General features: G+C 37.2%; 1 protein-coding gene across 2 annotated transcripts in view; it reads left to right on the top strand.

Moving 5' to 3' along the window:
• Positions 1–20,793, top strand: part of GPC1 (glypican 1) — a 197,188-nt gene that overhangs the window by 87,275 nt on the left and 89,120 nt on the right. For both annotated transcript variants that reach the window (XM_070945541.1, XM_070945542.1), the window contains exon 2: positions 19,323–19,481. In XM_070945541.1, coding sequence (XP_070801642.1) covers positions 19,323–19,481 — 159 coding nt within the window. The remainder of the gene's footprint in view (positions 1–19,322; positions 19,482–20,793) is intronic.

Raw genomic sequence — 20,793 nt, forward strand, 5'->3', positions numbered from 1 at the left:
GGTTCCACCGAGCCTGTAGCGGTGATGATATGATGTCACTGAACCAGTTCTGCCCTCCACTGCCCTCCCCCGCGTTATTCTTACCTTTTATTTGGCTCAACCCCCAATCTATTGCTGCCTCCTGAGTCCCAGCTGATTGGCTAGAAGGAAAAAAAACTGTTTAAACTCTTGCGCGGGGCTTCAAAGGGCCGCCCTACAGCTGATCAGTGTTAAAAGGCAGTGTGGTGGTGGACCAGTGCCTCCAAAAACAAATGAGTAGACCGGTGCCTGCAAAAATAAATGGGTAGACCAAAGCCTCCAAAAACAAATGAGTAGACCAGTGCCTCCAAAAATAAATGGGTAGACGAGTGCCTCCAAAAACAAATGAGTAGACCGGTGCCTCCAAAAATAAATGGGTAGACGAGTGCCTCCAAAAACAAATGAGTAGACCAGTGCCTGCAAAAATAAATGGGAACTTTTTTCTTGTTTGTTGATTTTGCAGTCAGCTATAACTGCAGCCATGGTGTACATTAACTGGTTTGCTTTTTGCCGTGATCTGGTGCTTACATTTGATATTACAATTGGCATGTTTTGATACTTGTGCAAACTGTTTTGGAGGTGGGGTGGAACAAGCTTCAATGCTTCAACCTTACATATTTTTTGCTGTTCCAGATGCTTGGTTTCTTTCAATTTTTCTTCTTTCCTAATATGTTTGTAATATTAACTTTGTTTTACTCTCTTAACCTGCCCTTGTGTTGTCCATTCGTTTATTTTAATTGCATTATTATAAGCTATTCACAACAATGTGAATTCACAGCTGCCAGTTCCTTAGCTGTTGTTGGCCTTCATACACACTGAGTTCTTCCCAAAAAACTAGAATGTTATAATTTATCAGCATAGTGTATGTGTGGCCACAGTGTGGCCTTTTGCAAGTGACAGATTGAAATTTTATCAATGCAATTATTTTCTAAATGCTGTCCAAGTTTTTTGTATGGCACCCAATGTACTAATAAACACTGATCACCATCGCCAGTTTATGCCATAAACTTTCAGTTCTAATTTTCAGATCTTGATACTTCGTGATCTTCTACAATTCTTTGTCTTCTTTTCTACTGTTCCCTGGTATTGCTACATCTTTATCCACATTTTCTTCTCTTCAAACACAGTTATATCTGGTACGTTATGAGCCAAGATTTTATCAGTTTGTATTTGGAAATTCCACAATATTTTAATATGCTGACTTTTTTACTTTCTCAACTCTATGTTCCCACCAATTTTTCATTATGGTACACGATAATTTTTATAGCTGTTCCAGTGAATCATTTTGCTGACTGTGTTATGTGTCATTATTTATAATTGCATTGTGCGAGCACATGATCTACTGTTTCTTCATTGCAAATCGGCACTTTGAATCACTTGATGATTTTTCAGTTCTAGTCTTGATTGCATTAGTTCAAATATCTTGGTCTTGAACAGCCAAAGTCAAGCTTTCACTTTCTTTTTTTTTAATGTTTTAGTTGTAAGCCGTTGCCAGGTTTCATTTTTATCTACTTTTTTCCAGTCTTTATAGAAATTGATTATGTAATGCTTTTCTTTGCCAGCATTCTGTTTATGTTTTTATGGCACTATTTTGATATTTACTCTTTGCTTCCTGTACATTTAGTAAGTTCCAGCTTTTAACTTTTGAATCAATGCTTGTTCTCGCCTGTCTTTTACATAATCAGCCAATGCACACTTTTCTTCTTCGACAGTTTCTTTGACCTGAAGTAAACCTCTGCCTCCATTACTGCTGAGCATATGTAATCTATCAATATCACTATGGGAAAGTATAGTAATGCACAGTGAATAGTCATCAATTTTCTTGTTTTTCAGTCCAAACAGTCCAGTTCAGCTTGTGTCCAGTTAATAATTCCAATAGTGTATTGTATCACAGGTATGGTTTAGGTTATTGATGGCTTGACTGGTGTTTCCACTGTTCCCCTTTGTCTTTAATAATTTCCTCACTCTTTGTATGTATTTACTAATTGCATTTTTAGCTTGTCCATGCTTGATGCTATCCAACTGTAAAATGCCCAGGTATTTGTAGGATTCATCCTGATGGTTTTTGATTGTTTGGCCAGTCATCATTTCAATTCCATTACTGTTTGGCTGTTCCCTCAGTTTATTGCTACTGTTGCAGTTTTATCTAGGCCAAATTCCATTACTATATCTATGCTAAAATTCTTTCAGTGTTTGTCATTATTATTATTATATAATCGTAATCACCATAATCATCATTGTGATGGCTACAAAGTCAGGTACGTGCATCATGTTGGGGGTGGGGAGCCAAAAAATAAAATAAAATCAAAATTGTCGCATAAGGTTTTTGTAGCTATATTTAGTTAGGGCAGGAACAGAAATTCAGAAGAGATTTTAATTGCAGCTGGTAAGCCTTGAAATGCTAAGAATGTGCGGTACAGCATGGCCTGATTGTGTAGGAGCAAGGCAGGCTAACCACAGGCACTAATGTAACTTACCACTTCTCTAGGATAATTGCTGAATGACTTAAATCATAGCCCGTATTATTTTACACGTTTGTCTTGGTTTTCCATTCACGGCTTTTTAAAGACTAATCAGAGTCAGAATGTTCACTTGAGCCAACTCTTTCCAACTTCTTACTTACTTCTCACTTACGTATTAATATAATATTTGGCTCTTGTTTTTGTCCATTAAAAGCAGTGTTCAAATATAAACAAAGGCTATGCAGGAAACTAAAGTTATAGAAGATAAGTCTTAGGGTTGTACTTTTAATTAATTAGCTTTATTGTATAACCAAGTTACAGAATCTTTGAAACACTAAGGAATCTTATCTATTGCCTTTTGAAACCAGTGGGAAATAATTCCTTAGGTGAATGGAAATTAAAGCAAATAATTCTCACTGTGTTGAGAAGGATCACCTTTTAAAAGGCATCTCTGAATGAAGATCAGATAAATTCTTGTTTGCTCACTTCATTAAATACAATTTTAGAAGACTGCAATTTCAACATCTCTTTCTGCCCATGGCAACAGCTGATCAAAGTGCAGTTTTTGTTATTTATAAATATCTTATCAAGACAGATATAGAACTTCTTGAGGGCAGAGAGTGAGTGATTTGTAAGGTGAAAAGTAATGCTGAAGATGAAATGTGAATTTTAACTGCTTTTTAGTAGTAATTAAACAGGATAGCAATTTGTTGTAAAACTAAATATACAATGTCAGTTGGGAAAGTATGGGCTGTAGCAAGGAGTTGAGCACCAAGCCTAGGTGTGTGTGCGTGTGTGTGTGTGTGTGTGTGTGTGTGTGTGATAATGAGTTAGAGCTGACAGAGCTCATACTAAGTTTTAGTGGTCTCTAGGTGAAAGATCCTTAGTGGCTGCCTTTCTTTTGCAAATGTCTATCTCGGTGCTGATTTTATGGAAAAGTTGTCCCACCTTAAATCATTTCATAATTTTATTATTTTTCCCACTGATTATTTTATTAGTGTACTATGGTTGTACTGTAGGACATATACAGGTGGTATAGAAAATTAAACTTCATTTTAATGACATTTAAGTACAGGAGTAAAATACGCATAATAGTTTTGCACCATGAATATATGTAGTACACAAGTGCTATGATGAATGAGAAATAGCATGGACCAAAAAGGCCTCTTCCTCGTTAATGTCAAATGAGCATCTTCTGGATGTAGGGCTGCTGAGTGAATCTCTAAGGAGGATCATGGTTCCATATGAAATAAGAAGTTTATCTAATATCCAGGTATTGTATCTTTTAAATCTTTGCTCTAGCCTGGTAGCAAATTGTCAACCAGTACAGTTTATGAAAAAGTAGAATTATTTGCTTGCATATAAAATAATTCTAGCATTTTGTCCTTTGCATATTTCATAGACCATGTAAAACAACTCCATGTAAAGCAGAGGCCCCCAACCCCCAGTCCATGGCATACCAGCAACCAGTCCATGCAAACAAGTGAAGCCCCATCAATGGCATGCAGGTAGCCTGCAAAACCACGCCCCCTCGAACCTACGTAAAAACCTTTATCTACGGAACCGGTCCCTAGTGCCCAAAAGGTTGAGAGCCACTGATGTAAAGTATATTAACATTTCAAAAAATTATGTTATCAAACTGTTAAGAGCCTGGGAAAGTCTGCAACTGGTGTATTAAAAGCACTAAAATGCACTTTTCATCACTGCAACATTCATATTTCTGAGAGAAAGCTATGCAGCTGCTTTTTTATGGGGCGTACAATCCCATTCAGAATAGAAACTGCTTATTGTCTAGTTCTTCATAGCTGCTTACAACCAAAATGAAAGATTCTCAGAAACTTCTTTAATCAAATATTTTGAAAGAGATAAGGAAATCTTTGTAAAAAATCTTAGTAAAAGGATATGTTTTTTCAGTACCCAATTTATCTCTGTGTTCAGTAGAACTTCTTCCTGAACCTCTTCTTGATTGCTCATTGAGAAAGTGGCTTATTTTTGCTGATAACAAATGTGTAGAAGTTCTGGGCTTCTAAGCTTCTTCAAATGACTATCCTCTTTCTCAGAAACTTATGTTACATGCCTAAAAACACCTACTCACCATATCTCCTTTTTTCCAGGATGCAAACTCAATTTATGGTGTCTATTCCAGCAGCGCTGATCTGGAATATGTACTGTGTTTCCTGATTCAGAAGCAATGCAAAAATAGGATTGCGTGTCTTCAGCAAAATAATGACATCCTATATCAGTTCCCAGTGTTTATATTAATCTACTGTATTAAGCATTAAATGGCATTGGAGAGAAGGAACTATAGATGATCATTGAAAAATGATCATCTATGTGACCTACAATGAATGTGTGCCCCTGCGTGTGTATACATACCTACATAAAGTTTCTATAGTCATTCAACTCTGGGAGGCTTACAATTCTAAAATTATAAACATTTAAAACATTATACTGAAACAATAAAAACATCCACAAAATAAATAACCACAAACAGCAGCCATGATGATCAATTGACTAATAATAAAGCCAAGTAGTGGGGCCATTAATATACTCCGAGCCCCAGCCCTAGTACATAAGTACCAAGATATCATGGTTAATAGAGCTCTGGTGGCTCAGCAGACTAAAGCACTGTTATTAACATCCACTTACATCTGCTGCCTGCAATTACTGCAAGTTCAAATCTCACCAGGCTCAAGGTTGACTCAGCCTTCCATCCTTTCTAAGGTAGGTAAAATTAGGACCCAGATTATGGGGGCAATAAACTGACTTTGTATAAATATACAAAAGTATGAAGGCTATTGCTTAATGCATTGTAAGCTGCCCTGAGTCTTCGGAGAAGGGCAGCATATAAATCAAATTAAAAAAAAAATAGTATCAAAAGCTTCTACTTAGTAAAAGTAACAGGGATATACCCTGATTTTGTTTCAATAAAAACCTATTGTCTGGACATCCAATTTGCATTGGCCCCAACAGCAGATCTGAACCTTTACCACCTTTAGAGAGCTCCATGGCTTAGGACCTGGTTATTTACGGGACCGCCTGCTGCCACAAACAGCCTCCCACCGGCCGGTAAGCTCTCACAGAGAGGGACTCCTCCGGGTGCCATCAGCCAAACAATGGCGGCTGGCGGCCCCCAGGGGGAGAGCTTTCTCTGTGGGGGCACCTATTATCTGGAACGAGCTCCCCCCAGAGATATGGAGGATCCCGGATCTACGCACCTTCCACCATGCTCTCAAGACCTTTTTATTTCACCAGGCTGGTCTAGCCTAACCTCTCCCATTCTCTTTTTAATGTAAATTTTAATGTAAATTTTAATTTGTTCTTAACCTGGGGTTTTAAATTTGTCTTGGGCTAAATTGATTTAATCCGATTTTACTTCTGCTCTTAAATTTTTGTATTCTATGTGTTTTATCTTGTGCCTGTTCACTGCCCTGAGTCCTTCGGGAGTAGGGCGGTATATAAATCAAATAAAATGAAATGAAAAAATGAATGAACACAGGGGAATATGAATTTAGAAAATCAGTTCTAAGTGTGTCTGGAACTGAAACTCGCTATACTTTCAAAACTCTGTCCCCCTAAAACGATATTTAATTATTTTGAGATCATAGTAGGGTTTTTTTTTCCTCCCCAAATGAGCCACACAACTGCTACTTTTAAGGGCAACCAACCCCCTCTCTTACATTTACACTGTAAATAATAATAAATTAATACAACTATTGCTTTATTTTTACAGTGTTAATCAGATTTTAACAACTTTTTGTTTTGCTGTTTATGTATCCTGCTACTTCTTCCTTTTGAAGCTGTTCAGCTTACTATTTGTTCATTTCTATGGTATACACAAGGTATTTAAGCAAAGTTATTAAAACACTTTTCATACTATTTTTCAAACTGATTTATGCTGTGATAAAATTATTGCTATTTGTGAAGTTCAGTCAAGGAAAAGTCAGAAAAAATCAGATTATTACATCCCAACTTGTAGATATTTTAGCAAACAGAACATTCATGCCTTTAAAACCTAATTTTCCGAAGTTGCTTCAGCTGTGGGCAGTTCTACAAATAACATATCTTGATGCTCCATGTACTCATTATGGCTTGGCAGGATGAAGTAGAGGTAAGTCAGTTTTTTAGAATAGACTGAAAAGAAGATTGAAAAAATAAACTTTCTGTCCTATATAAAGCTATATATAAGAAATACTTATGACAGAAAATAGATTTTCAGGCCATCTGGGTTACATAGCACACCAGGAAATTACACTTTCTCTTATCATAAAAAGGAAAGAACCTGAAGCAACTGAAAGCTGCAAAATGGACCTGGTTCCTATGATAATTTCTTGATGTTCCATACTTATTAGCTGAAATGTAGGGCAGAATATCAGAATGGCTAAATTCTGCAAACAGCCATTCGAAAAGGAATACAGCTTGTTCCATCATTCCTGCCTAAAAATCAATTAATGGAAACCTTTTGTCTCTTAACTGATTCCAGTGGGCCATCTTTTCAGTATTTGTGCTCCCACTGGACTTTTTTCCTCTTTTCTATAACAGAATAACAGAGTTGGAAGGGACCTTGGAGGTCTTCTAGTCCAACCACTTGCTCAGGAAACCCCCTTCTCAGGAAAACTGCTCAAGAAACCATATACTATTTCAGACAAATGGTTATCCAATCTCATCTTAAAAACTTGCAGTGTTGGAGCATTCACAACTTCTGGAGGCAAGTTGTTCCACTGATTAATTGTTCTAACTGTCAGGAAATTTCTCCTTTGCTCTAGGTTGCTTCTGTCCTTGATTAGTTTCCACCCATTGCTTCTTGTCCTGCCTTCAGGTGTTTCTCTCTTCACCCGCTCCCCCCCCCTTTTTTTTTTCATTTTCATTTCAAATGTTTGTGGGGGGGGGGGAATCTGCTTTTCTTAGCCATATAGAAACTAGTTTGGAATTTTTTTCATCTGAACCCCAGGATAGAAATGATATAAATACAATCTAAATTCAATTTTCACCTTGGGAGTTTTTAAAGTTTACAAATATGTGGCATGAAAAATTGCTACACATTCTGGCTTTTCAGTCTTAATGAGAAATCAGAATAAGCAACATAAAACTTTGTTAAATTTGTGAATGGAAATCTCCAAAATTGTAAAAGCCTCCTTGGAACACCCATGTGCCTGTCACTGTCTATTCCTATGTACATTTCCTAGAATAGAATAGAATAGAATAGAATAGAATAGAATAGAATAGAATAGAATAGAATAGAATAGAATAGAATAGAATAACAGAGTTGGAAGGGACTTTGGAGGTCTTCTAATGATCAGATAAGTGTCTATAATCATTCCACAGTCAGTGTCCAACTTGTGTGCTTGCAGAAAATAATTCTTTGCGTTATCTTTGGATAATTTATAGACATTATGATTAGAGCCATAATATATCAAAATTTGAAAAGTTATCCTTTATGGTAGCCATTACTAAATGTTATAATAGTAAATGGTGAAAAAGAAAAATAGTACTTTCTGATATCCACTCTGAATTTTCACAAAGATCTGAAATATTTCACAAAGTTCTGAAAACCTTTATGTCTACTTCTATCACATTAAGACATTAATCAATAGGTCTTTACCCATTTACAGTCCCTTTACTGTCCTCTTTTATTGAAAAATAAATGCTATAACCTTTTCTCTTATTTCATTCTTTTAATCTTTTGTTTCTCTCTCTCTCTTTCCTTTTTCAATCAAACAATTACGCAAAAATCCATTTTAGTATATTAAAAATTAAAGCTTTTAAAACCTAACAATTGTAATCTTCAGGAAAGTGGTATCCATCTTCAGATACTTGTTTGATTTGTTCCTTGTTTGATTGTTTATTCAGTTTCTGAGATGCTTACCTAATACTCCATACACAGTGGGAATGGCAACACTTTGAGGTGATAGTCTCTGTCAGTTTTGAAAACTAACATATACTTTATTTGGCAAATAATACAATTATTACTGCATCACAGGGTAGATAATCCTTTTTGCCAATGGATTTTTGATACCATGGTATGAGACTTGGCCAATGATAAAATGCCTATTTTCTAGAAGACAAACTGATAAAGTTGCTCTTTGCCAGCTTTCTAGCCATATTTTCCAGAAATTGCTGGAATAAAACAATCTATCATTTTTCTTTCTGTTCTTTTATATTCTTGATCTGTTTGGAGAAGCACTCTTAGAAATAAAATGTTAAAGGTTATTTTCTTTGCAGAATGCCAGATTTCCAGGTAGCTTTAAAAATATTAAAATTAACTTAAAAAATCAAACTAGAACGACAGAGTTGAGGAGCTATCTGTGGGCGTCTGTGTTGCCTAATTTCTACTAATGTATTGTGAACAGTGTTAACTTATAAATTCAGGCATCATGGAAGTCTTCACATGTGGTAGGCCAGGATCTATATTTAGGTAAGAAATGCATTTAACAAAAATGGGTACATCACCAATAAAATTAAAACAATCTTAACTTGCATCAGAATAATCTTGCTAAGTTTCATGGAAGGCTAATTTTAATTTTGTGACTGAACTATAATATTTTCTTAAAAACAATATCCTTAAATGAAAACCTTGAGTAACTATAACTACATGGAATTACGAATGGAGACACTATAATTACTCCCCACATGATTTTACCAAAATTTGATCATGCTACCACTTGTGCATTTTTTCCCCTGTTTGATGGTGTTTTATTTTGTGGTCTGCTTCTCATTATTCATTTGACTTTTGGCACACATATTTCAATAAGTATTTCTCTGTCAGAACTAGAACAGATTACCATAATTAACCACAAAATGATTGTGCAAGCTCTTTGTCGAAGTTATATATAGGATCCCATAGAATTCCAGCACTAATTTTACAAAATGACCAAGGTTAGCAAAATTTTCAAGTCATGTATCAATTCCTTTCCATGTAGACCAGCTAAATATTCCAGTATTTTGAGGCTAGACAGACTTTCATTAAATTTTGAAATGGTTGCTTCTAAAATATATTTTTCACCAAGAGATGCATTTTTGTATTTGAAATATTGTATTGAAGATTCCCTAATTTAATGGAACACTATAGAGATTTTGTCCTATGCCAATTTAATGGCTGTATATTTTAATCATTTGATAATTGTTTGCATTTATAAGTTCTGTAAGAGAATGTTTCTACACTTTCTGATGGATATAAAGTTATGTGGAATAAGTTATAAAACTCTCAAGAAATGAATGATAGCTGAACATAGAAGTTTTTCTATTTGAAGGCATGATTAAACTTACTTTTATTATTCTGCTACCAGAATATTTTGTACTATATATACAAAATCATACATACTCTCATGTGTCCAGGTAATTCCCACTGATTGTACTGAATGAGTTCCAAGATATCCGGCCTTCATTTCAGGGATGGTTGATCTTTATTATCGACAGTTTCACATATCTATGATTCAGAAGTAGAGACAAGATCTGGGTATATGTTTTGTAAACATAATTTTTGCTTGTTTTGATACTTTATGAATCAAGTTTTAATACTTATAGCACTTTCAGAATATCTTTTAAAGGTTAGAGACAGATCTTCTTATACTTGCATTTGCTCGTCCTTTTCATTCAATTGTGAGGCTTTCTACTTGACTTTTCTAGTCTCAATTCAGGGGCTTTGATGCCATTGGATTCTGGTATTGCTTGCTGCTTGCTTGTAGCAATTAGATTGAGCCACAAATGGCCTTGGGCATTACAGACATTACTGGAGCAATTGAGAAGCCTCTTCACCAAAGATGTGAAAGTGGTCTGAAGAATAGATAAGCCAGTGGAGGCCACATAGTGCAAATAAGTGATTCCCTCCATCGCTAACTAAGTTGCTTGGAAGAAAACTTGTAAATAAGCTTTCCCTGTGAGATCCACCATGTCTGAGCAAGAGGAAAGAGCAGCAAATATAGCTACATTGCAGAGATGATTACTAAGAAAAGAGAAGTGCTTTTGAGAGGAAGAATATGACTATAGGTATCAAAGCTTCATCCAAAGTTATAAATTTAATAACCTTTATTAATGGTTTTATCTTATAATAGTTTTATCTTATAATGGAACACAAGATCCATTATGAAGATCATTTGTGCTTCTTGATGAGAATTGGAATTTTAATCTGTGCTTATACAAAATAGCTTCATGATTTAATTCCACGAAAATATATTCATGCTCTGCACTTGAAGTCAAGGATGAGAAAAGTTGCACAAATCCAAATAATGGTGCTATTATGACAGACCTAATAAGTTTCCTCAAAAACGTATGTGCTACACTCAGAAGATGAGTTTTATTTGACTAAAAATTGGGTCAATTTAGCAATAATTACTAAAAGCTTTGCTACCCACTTCTTGTTTAAGAAATGTCTTATGACAAGGTATTTTGATATTAGGTCGGTAAGATGTTCAAAAGACAACTTGGTAAAGCAGGTTACCACGAACAACACATTCCTCTATGAACACTGAGACAGCCTTGTCCTCTGAAAAGTTCAACATGCTTGCTCTGACAACTACCCAGATTGTCTTTGTATGTGTGCGTGCCAGCACAGAAACCTAAGTAAGTAAGTGAAACAAAGGATCCGTGCCCATCTATTAGAATGTATTCATTCCTCATTAGCTGTTCTCTTGTCCTTTCTCTATGGCTCAAATCTGTGCAGAATCTGTCAGATTATTCATGAATTAGCAGAGACATGGTAACAAGGTCAGCCAATGAATAGGCATAGCAACTAAATCAGCCAATGGGAGCTGAAACAGTTTGGAGGCTGGGTGTGGCTCAGCTCTCTGCTGTGCTGAGAATTGAAACTGAAACCAGTGTGAACTAGTCTGCTCTGCTGAAATGAAACTAACTGTTCTCTCCTGCCTTGTGTTTTGCTTGTAACTGCTACTACGTTGAAGAAGAATCTATACTGGTATTGTACCTTTATCTTCATGTTTTATTATGTATATAAAGAAGTTAATGAATCCTGCTGCCTGTGTGTGCTTTCTGGATTTGATTTTTGCAACGAACTCTGACAGAATCCAAGAGCAATGAACATTTCTGCTCAGTCTTCAGTGCTGTTACCATTTGGTTTCCTAAAGAAAGAAAGCAAACAAATAGTGACTAAGGATGCAGCAGCAGGAAAAATTTATAAGGAGGCACAGAGGTTCTATGGAGGTCTGTGGCTTTGAAAAGTGCCTAGGAACGTCTACCTATGACATCACCATTATTGATTCAGAAGTTGACAACTATATTAGGAACTTAGTACATGTTTGGCCTTCTGCGCCCACAGTTTTGAAGAAACAACTGTATCTGCACGTCTAATGAAGTAGTCAATTTTTAATAACATACAAAAAGCTTATATAATCATAAACTTCTTTAAGATGCGGTAAAAGAATTTACTGCATTTGCTGCAAAGGGCTAACGCAACTATCTGTCTGGAAATTATTGCCTGAATTTCACACAGCAGGGATTCTTCTCTTTTTTGCTTCATTTACACAACCCTTTTGGAGGTATTCACAGAGCCTCTGCAAATCAGTGTGATATCACAGATAAGAATTTGCTTCTGGTAGTAAGGTCATGGCCAGCAGCGAGCATATACTTTAGCTACCGGAGCATAGCCAGCCAAACTTGAAAATCTTTGATTTGCACAATTCAGTTTGCCAGATGGCTTTGATCTGCTAAAGAAAGGATTCCCTAGTTCTCTATATTTATATATTCAGATCCATTTTTGTACCTGCATTTTCAAAGCGGGTTTTTGTTAATATTTAGCAATGTTTATATGGGACTTAGGTTTTAATTTTTTTACGTGTTTTGTGACAATGGGAAACAATGGGTATTTAATTTGTGTATGTGTGTACACACACTGGATATAGCATGCGGCAAGATACTTTTCTTCCCATGTATGACTGTCAGACAATCCTTGGTGTACATTATCCATACCTTGATGACTGTTCATCTAAAGATTAAGCCAACACTGAACCTACTTGTCTTCCTTTTGTCAACATTTTCAAGAGATATAATGGGAATTAAGTGCACCCAAGAGGATGATCTCTGAGCCCTGCACGAGTTAGAAATGAGTTGGATAACTCCAGATGGACTTAGTGGGCAAAACAAAACATTTGATGTCAGACTTTGATCTATTATATTAGGCTTTTTTTCCTTTTCAAGCTCCAGTTTCTAATACATAGTTTTTAAGAGCAAGCATGGCTTTGGTAGCTGGATTTTGTCCAATTGTACAAAGCTAATGTAAATCAAACTCATTTATTGATCAAAGCTGTCTTTTTATGGCTTATGTTATAGACAGCAAATCATTTCCTCTGTATTAAGTTTAAGAGGTGGTTATTTTTTAATCTTTTATTGCTCTTGGATTCCTTTTAGCGTGTTCAGTGAATTTGCTGCTGGAGATAGACTGCCTCTTATTTCCTGAAGCAGCCTCTATTTGCTCAGTCAGAAGCAATACCCACAGGGGACAATCAAGCACCTTTTTAGTTTATATCCCATGAAATCAGAAGCTCCAGCTGGTTTCTCAGAACACATGGCTTCTCTGGTTTCTTGCTTCTCTTTTTTTCTTAATCCCATAGAATTCTGATTCCCAGTCCCTAATGTCTGAACCTGTCCAGTGGGTTGAGGAGGCAGTTGTGGGTTTTCAAGACCCACCTTTATTGTGTTTATTTGTAGACGCAACAATTCTAAGCTTAAACATGCTCATGCTCTAATTACTTAGGTAAATTTCTCTCTGCCAAAGGAAGCAATAGTTAACGTTACTACCTCTAAATGGAACAGTTCTGTGGCAAAATTTGTATTCAACTAATTTTTTTAAAATTTTGCTAGTATGCTTGTTGACTATCAGTTGGCTTAATAATAATTTGTGACTAAAATCCAACTCTGACAACCAACATCAGTATCTCATGTCTTAGATTTCTGCAAAAATAAGTGAGGTTTGATTATAGCTATTTCTGAAATAAACCCCTCTGGCATTCCTTATGTCAAATTGTCTTATTTGGGAGAGGAAAATGTGGCCAACTTACCAATGAATTTTTCAGCTGCTTTCTGTCTGACTTCCTGCCCTAAATGCAAGCCGAATGAGCAAAATATACTTGCAGAGGAAATCTGTGGTTAGGAGAACTATTTCCCCTCCTATACCTGTGATTCTTTCTTGTTAATCCTTTCATTATATTGCTCTCAGAAATTTTCATTCCAATCAGCATAGCCTTTTTGCTTAGTCAGCTGTGGCCTTGGAGATGGAAATAGTTGCCCTGCCCCTCAGATCATTGACTGTTAATCATTGTGAGATCCTGGCTGTGATCCCAGGGCAAAAGCTGCTACCAGTCTGGTAGATTGCGTGCTGAAAAAGCACACACTACCATCAGTAGCATCACCAACTGTTACCCAGTTTTTCCACATTAGAGTACCACTACATCAAAGTCAGAAATTAAAAAAATGTAGTCTTAAAGTGGAAGGTTGTTCTGAAATGTTATATTAATATATTATATTAATATACATAAATGGTTTGATTTAAGAGAAATATGTATGGGGAGGAGAAAAAGGCAGATTATTGTTAAATGGGGTGTTATAATAATATGCTAAACCAGAAGTTATCACATAATCTTATAGTAGAATGTTATTTTGAAATGTATAGTAAAAGGGGGATATAATAATATTATTAGAATATTATTAGAAAGAAAGGGTCAGTATTTGGGGGGTGGAGTAAGGGGACGGTAAAGTATCATATAATCTGTTATGAATTTGGATTTTACTTTGAAGAAGAGGTCACAGGGGGAGGGGTGGAGAGGGGGGGTTAGGGAGAGGAGGGGAGAAAAAAGGGGGAAAAATCTGTATTTGAAAAACTTTTTCAATAAAAAAAAAGAAATTAAAAAAATGAAGTCAAATTATGAAAACCAAGAGTGCAGTGAATATTGCAAAGGAAAATGTGACATTTTGGCTTATTTTCAGATTGCAATGCCCAATGCCACATTTACACTCTCCTAAATGATTTGGGAAAATATTTAATAATATAAATGAATTGTCCTATTAGACAATTTTAAAGATAAATTTGCTGATTAATTGCTGAGCCAGTAACTGTGACTAGCTTTTATTGGACATGTTAGCTATTTCTATTTATTTGTTTAATTTGTATTCCGTCTTTTATTATTTTTATGAATAACTCAAGGCAGCAAACATCTCCAACATGCCTTCCTTCTCCTACTTTCCCCACCACAACAAACCTGTGTGGTGAGTTGGGCTGAAAGAGTCTGATGGGACCAGGGTCACCCAACTGGCTTTTGTGGCTAAGATGGGACTAGAATTCAGTTTCCTGCTTTCTAGATTGGTGCCTTAAACCACGGGTCCCCAACCTCTGAGCTGTGGCCCAATAGTGGGCTCTGAGTTGTTTGCAACTGAACTGTGTAAATGGTAGGCAAGCGTGCATGTGTGCGCATGCATACCCAAGTTCGTGAGCAGTGGCCAAACACATGCACACACACTCCATTTGCACAAGTAGCGGGCACATGTTCTATGGGACAATAGAATAGATCAGTGGTGACCCAGTGCTAGAATGCAGTATTGCAGGCTAACTTTGCCCACAGTCTGGAGTTTGATCCTGACAGGACTTGAGGTTCACTTGCCTTCCATCCTTCCAAAGTTGATAAAATGAGGACTCAGATTGTTGGGCGCAATATGCTAATTTTTTAACCGCTCAGAGCGTGCTATAAAGCACTATGGAGCAGTATATAAGTCTTACTACTATTGCTGTTTATTATACAATTTTTTCCTTATTTGGTTTGGGAAGGATCTGACTCCACTTTAAAATAGATTTTGTTGGTATGAATGACATGAGATTTGAGAGGGGCATTTAGTTGAGGTAATGGGGGAAAAGAGCTATGATCCTTATATTTTTGTGCAATAGGATCCAGCTGCAAAATCAGAGATCTTCAAAGGTGGTATCAAATGCCAAAGTGAAGGGATAGATTTCTCAACTGCTCAATTTACAGATGAAACGAACTTTATTTAAGGCTCATATAGCCGTTGTTATATTTTTGACACACTCTCATTTTTCCCAGTGTTTAATAACTGATGCATATACTTATCTTTTTAATAGCCAGTGTGTTTTATTTACCATCTTTATTTTTGGTGCTGCATTTTAGATTTAGAATTGCCATGAAAATCATTGAATAGCAGTGTCTAAAATTACTCAACAAATATTTGGAAGCCATGCCCACAAAGTCAATACATAAGATGCCTGATTTGGTATAACCTGGATATAACCATATTGTTCGGTAATTTTAAAATAAAGTTAGTTGAAAATAAAGTTAGTTGTAAATAAAATCCTGAAACCAGCTAGTTAATACTAAAACAAAACATTCCTCTCTTTTTCTTTCTTCCAAAAATAAGGGGCAGATGAGGAAAAAGAGATTTGGATTGGAAACACACACCTCTGCCACTTCCATCTGTTGACAGTGAGATTTCAAGTCTGTTGTCTCTTTTTCAACATCAGTTTTGCAATTATGTTTGGAAATGCCTGTATATTCCATTCTTACATTTTTTGGAATTATCTTCACCTATTACCATAAGGAACACTGATGCATTTTTGATAGTATATTTGAAATGGGCAAACTGTATTTTGATGGACATTTTTACCTCATTTATTTCTCCATTTATACTTTCCCCCCATTTTATTATCATTATCAGTCATTAAAATAATATGAATTTCCAGTGTTACTTGTGAGGTAGAGGAGTCTGATTCTTCTTAGGAATGGGAAAAATTAGGAGTCTAGTAACATCTTTTCAAACTAGCATGTTTTCTTAAAAGCCATAATCCTCCACATAATCCTCCACTCATTTTATCAGATGCATTGGGGAAAATCTGGAATCCAAAACGGTACACAGCAGAGATAGATACTATCTCTGAGCCAATGAATACAATGATAACTTAAATTTGAAATTGCTTTCATTATTGATAGAATTTGCCTGTCCAGAAAATGACTGTTTTTTGTAGAAAAGACTAATCACAACCATTTGTATACCAGAATTGATGAAACTGCTTCCTGCCTGCATTTTAGTCCCTTAGGATGCTCTATACCACCTTGTTTACATCTGTCCAGGAAACTGAAAACAGAGAGGGGGAATCAGCTTTCTTCCAACAAACTATTGGGTCCCAATCATATACCTTTTTATAGTTGATTTACTTCTAAGGAAGTCTGGGAAATCTTTCAACAACCTATGTATTTTTTAAAAATAAAAATATTAATTCAAAAAAATTTTTTTAAAGATAATGAAGGAAGTTTTTGAAAGAAATTCTGCAGCATGCTGTGGGCCAAGGGGATCATATTATGACTCCTGTAAGTCAGAACAAATCTTATGCTTTTCCATGGTGGCCTACAGTTCTAGAAAAAGTACCAAGAGGACTCTCTCTGGCTAAGCCATAAAAAAGTCATAGAGCTATAGAGATGGACAGCCATGCATCCTGAAGCATGGTGTGCTATTGAGAAAAGATTTTAGCAGACATTAGCTATGACCTCTTATGCTTATCTGTGTTTCTCAACCTTGGCAGATTTAAGATGTGTCAACATGACTGGCTAGGGAATTCTGGGAGTTGAAGTTCACCGGTCTTAGTTCCTGAGGTTGAGAAACACTTATCTAACCTATCACTGACCATATTTTTTCCACCTCCACAGTTTGCAAAGTGAATTACAGACCAAAGCAGATTCATCATGTCTCCAAGAATGCAAGCCCTCAGGCTCCTAGTGCTGAAAGGAAGAGGCTAGGAGGAATGTGTATGGGTTCTGATGGCCTTGTTCCCATTTGAAAGGCTGCTTAGGAACCAGACAAGCCAAAACAAAACATATGTTTCAGTTTATGCTGTGACAGTTTTCCTCTAAAAGGGTTGGCAGGATTGTGCAATGGCTCTAAAATCACATCATCTCTATTGACTTCTTTGAAACTAAGTTATCTTAGGGCAGGGTTGGAAAAGACACCATTTTCATGGTGTAATTTCATTTTAAGTGCATTCCTGTCAGCAAGGAAGAGTACAGGAGGAGTATGAGGTGTATTTGCTCCTCATTTCTAATTTCTGATACAGAAATTACAAAAATACACAATTTTTCTATTGTGTATAAACTCTTCCATATACATGCACTTCAAGAGTAGATACTCTTTGAATGGTAACCACTATATAAATTATTGACATCAAACATTAACAAGTGTTTCACATGTTGTCATTTCCAAAGCAGCACTGTATTTTATTTTATTTATTTGTCAAGCATATACAAGATAACAGGTAAAAGTATAAACATAATTTGAATACATGAAAAGAGTAAGTAAAAAGGAATATTAGGACAGGGATGGTAAGCACGCTGGTGCACTTATGCACGGCCCTTACAAACCTCTTAGGAATGGGGTGAGGTCAACAGTAGACAGTTTAAGGTTAAAGTTTTGGGGGTTTGGGGAAGAAACTACAGAGTCAGGTAGTGCATTCCAGGCATTGACCACTCTGTTACTGAAATCATAGTTTCTGTAATCGAGTTTGGAACAGTTCACTTTAAGTTGGTATCTATTGTGTACTCGTGTATTATTGTGGTTGAAGCTGAAGTAGTCATTGACAGGAAAGACATTGTGGCAGATAATTTTATGTACTATGCTTAGGTCAGACTGAAGTCGGCGTAGTTCTAAATTGTCTAAGCCCAAAATTTGGAGTCTGGTGGCATAAGGTATTTTATTGCAGTTAGAGGAATGGAAGACTCTTTTCATAAAATATCTCTGGACTCTCTCAATTGTATTTATGTCCGATATGCAGTGCGGGTTCCAGATTGATGACCTGTATTCAAGAGTTGGTCTAGCAAATGTTTTGTATGCTCTAGTTAGTAGTACAAAATTACTAGAGAAGAAGCTACGCAAGATTAGGTTAACAACTCTTAATGCCTTTTTGGCAATGCTGTTACAGTGGACTCGGGCACTTAGGTCTTTAAAAATGAGTACTCCAAGTTCCTTGACAGAGATTTCATCTCTTATTTTCCCTGTTTACCCTTTTGTCAATCCTGAAGTTGGCCAAACTGTGGCCATTTTCTTTTTTGTAGTTTTCTCTAGGGAGGTTTCTCTTCTCACTGCTTGGAGCAAAAGGGCCAGAGGGTATAGAGATAGCTGGGGTATTGTAGCCTAAATAAAATTATTTTCCCTGGGAATCAAGAACATTGGTGCAGGTGTTCGAAAGGTGGAGACTGAGGTTACCTAGCAACTGAACTGTATGGGACCATGTAACTGGAGACTCTAGGGGGAAGTGACAAAGTTTTACTTTTAATTGGGTGTAAAACCAGTGGGAACTTAGAACCAGTTTTCCACCAGAAACATGCCAATTTGATATGTCCCAATAAAATGTTCTTTGATGAAATTGTCTGCCTCGGAGTTCTTATTGAATGGGATGTATTACTTGGAATCTTGACACCCTTCCTATTCTCTGTTGTCCCAAACTCCATAAACAACTGTGTATATAAACATCAGGATTATAAATCTCATGCAATAAAAGAATTTCTGGCCTGGAGAGCTACAGGATTTTACTTATTTTGATGCATAAGACTTTGTTTATTAAAATTAAGCAACTTGTTCTGTGTTTCCTATCCCTCAAAGCAATCCTGCCTATTGTCACTGGCCCTTCCACCTCCCCACACTTCCATTCAATTGCATTTATTTATTAAAACTCTCCCACAGAAACTTACTCCAGTCATCTAAGGAAACAGATGTCATCCATGACAGTTTAAATAGCAATAAAGTTGGTTTAACCTTTAAAGTGTCACAAAGCGCTCTGATTACTCATTTTTATTTCACATGATTTGCCTACTTATCTGTTTTTCTTTTCTTCCCATTCACTAGGAGAACATTTGAGGATTTGCCCACAAGGTTATACTTGCTGTACTAGTGAGATGGAAGAAAACTTTGCCAACAAGAGCAGGAGTGAATTTGAAGGCATGTTGAAGGAGGCCACACGATCAGTACAAATGATCTTCACAGCCCAGTACAAGAACTTTGATGGTAAGGAATAAAGAATGTATATAGTTTGGAATGCTGGCTTCCCTCGCATGAGATTTTGTATCCATTTATTTTCCAGAGTACTGCTCCTGCAGTCCATAGCTGGGTTTCTTCATCATCAGTTCCTTTTGACTGGGTGATATTTTTAGACATATCTCTCTTCGCCCTGTGGCCACGCCCCCTGCTCCCATAATGCACCAGTCTTTTCACTCAGTCACTGAAGACTGGTGTGTGTTTCTCTCTTCGTATTCAACCTTTTTCTTAGGATTCTGGCGTTAGGCCTTTTTATTTATTTTTTTGCTAGTATTTTTCCTCGGTAAGAGCCTATAGAGGAGAAAGCTGCAGGGAATTGAAATCGGCGCTGGGGCTCCAGTCCGCTTTTCTCCCGAGGTCTCTGACGGCCGTCAGACCGCAGCTGGGGCTTCCGACCCTTCGGGGCGGTCCCCTGCCCTCTATTACAGCCGCCGGTGTGAGTGCGGGCGTTGAGGATCGCCGCGGGCACCCCCCACACCTTTGATTTGGACTTCGGCTCATAGGGGCGGCTCCGGAGCTTTGCAAGGTTTGCCCTGCAGGCTCTGACGTCTGTGTGTGATCGTGCCTGCCGAAGCCAGGCCTAATTAACGCAGCCAGCTTGCCTTGCCTGTATTGACGGCCCCTTGATCGGCAGAGAGATTGCGGAGATTCGCCGTCCCGAGCAGCCGGTGGTGTGAGTGCTGGGCGTCCGACCTTCGGGCGGCGCCCTTGGGGCGTGTAGCTGGGCAGAAGGACGAGCTTTTTGGCCTCGATTAATACTCCAAGCTCGCCCGATTTAACCGCTGCTGGCCTGGGCCTGTCGGAGCGCTGCGGGCGCCATTTTGAGACCGTCTGCGCTGCGTCGGCCATTTTGTCTCCTTCCTCGGCTAGTCGCTCCGATCCTTCCTGTGCCGGATGGTTTTCTCCCTTTTTTGGGGGGTCCCTCGAGCACTTTTGATTTCTGACTTGCCTCATCGCCATCCCTGTGTGCTGGGATCAGAGGCCAGCCTTCCCTAATTCGGAGCCTGGGCAGCTGGGGCCTTCTGAGGTCTCCTTTCCACCGCATCTCCTTGTTACCTGCTGCACACCCCCCCATCATAGGAGACTGCGTTAACTCTTGTATATAGTTCTTACCGTTGTTACAAAAAAAAAAAAAAAAAAACAACATTAATATTGATTGTTATAATAGTTAAAAATAATAGTTAAAAAAAAAAAAAAAAAAAGACAAACAAACAAGACACAAGTTTTTTTGCATATATATATTGACTTTCCCCCTGTTATGGCGGACTCCTTTTTGTCCTCT

Source organism: Pituophis catenifer, unplaced genomic scaffold (genome assembly GCF_029215685.1).
Source record: "Pituophis catenifer annectens isolate HBS135680 unplaced genomic scaffold, rPitCat1.0.hap2 SCAF_6, whole genome shotgun sequence".
Lineage (NCBI taxonomy): Eukaryota > Metazoa > Chordata > Lepidosauria > Squamata > Colubridae > Pituophis > Pituophis catenifer.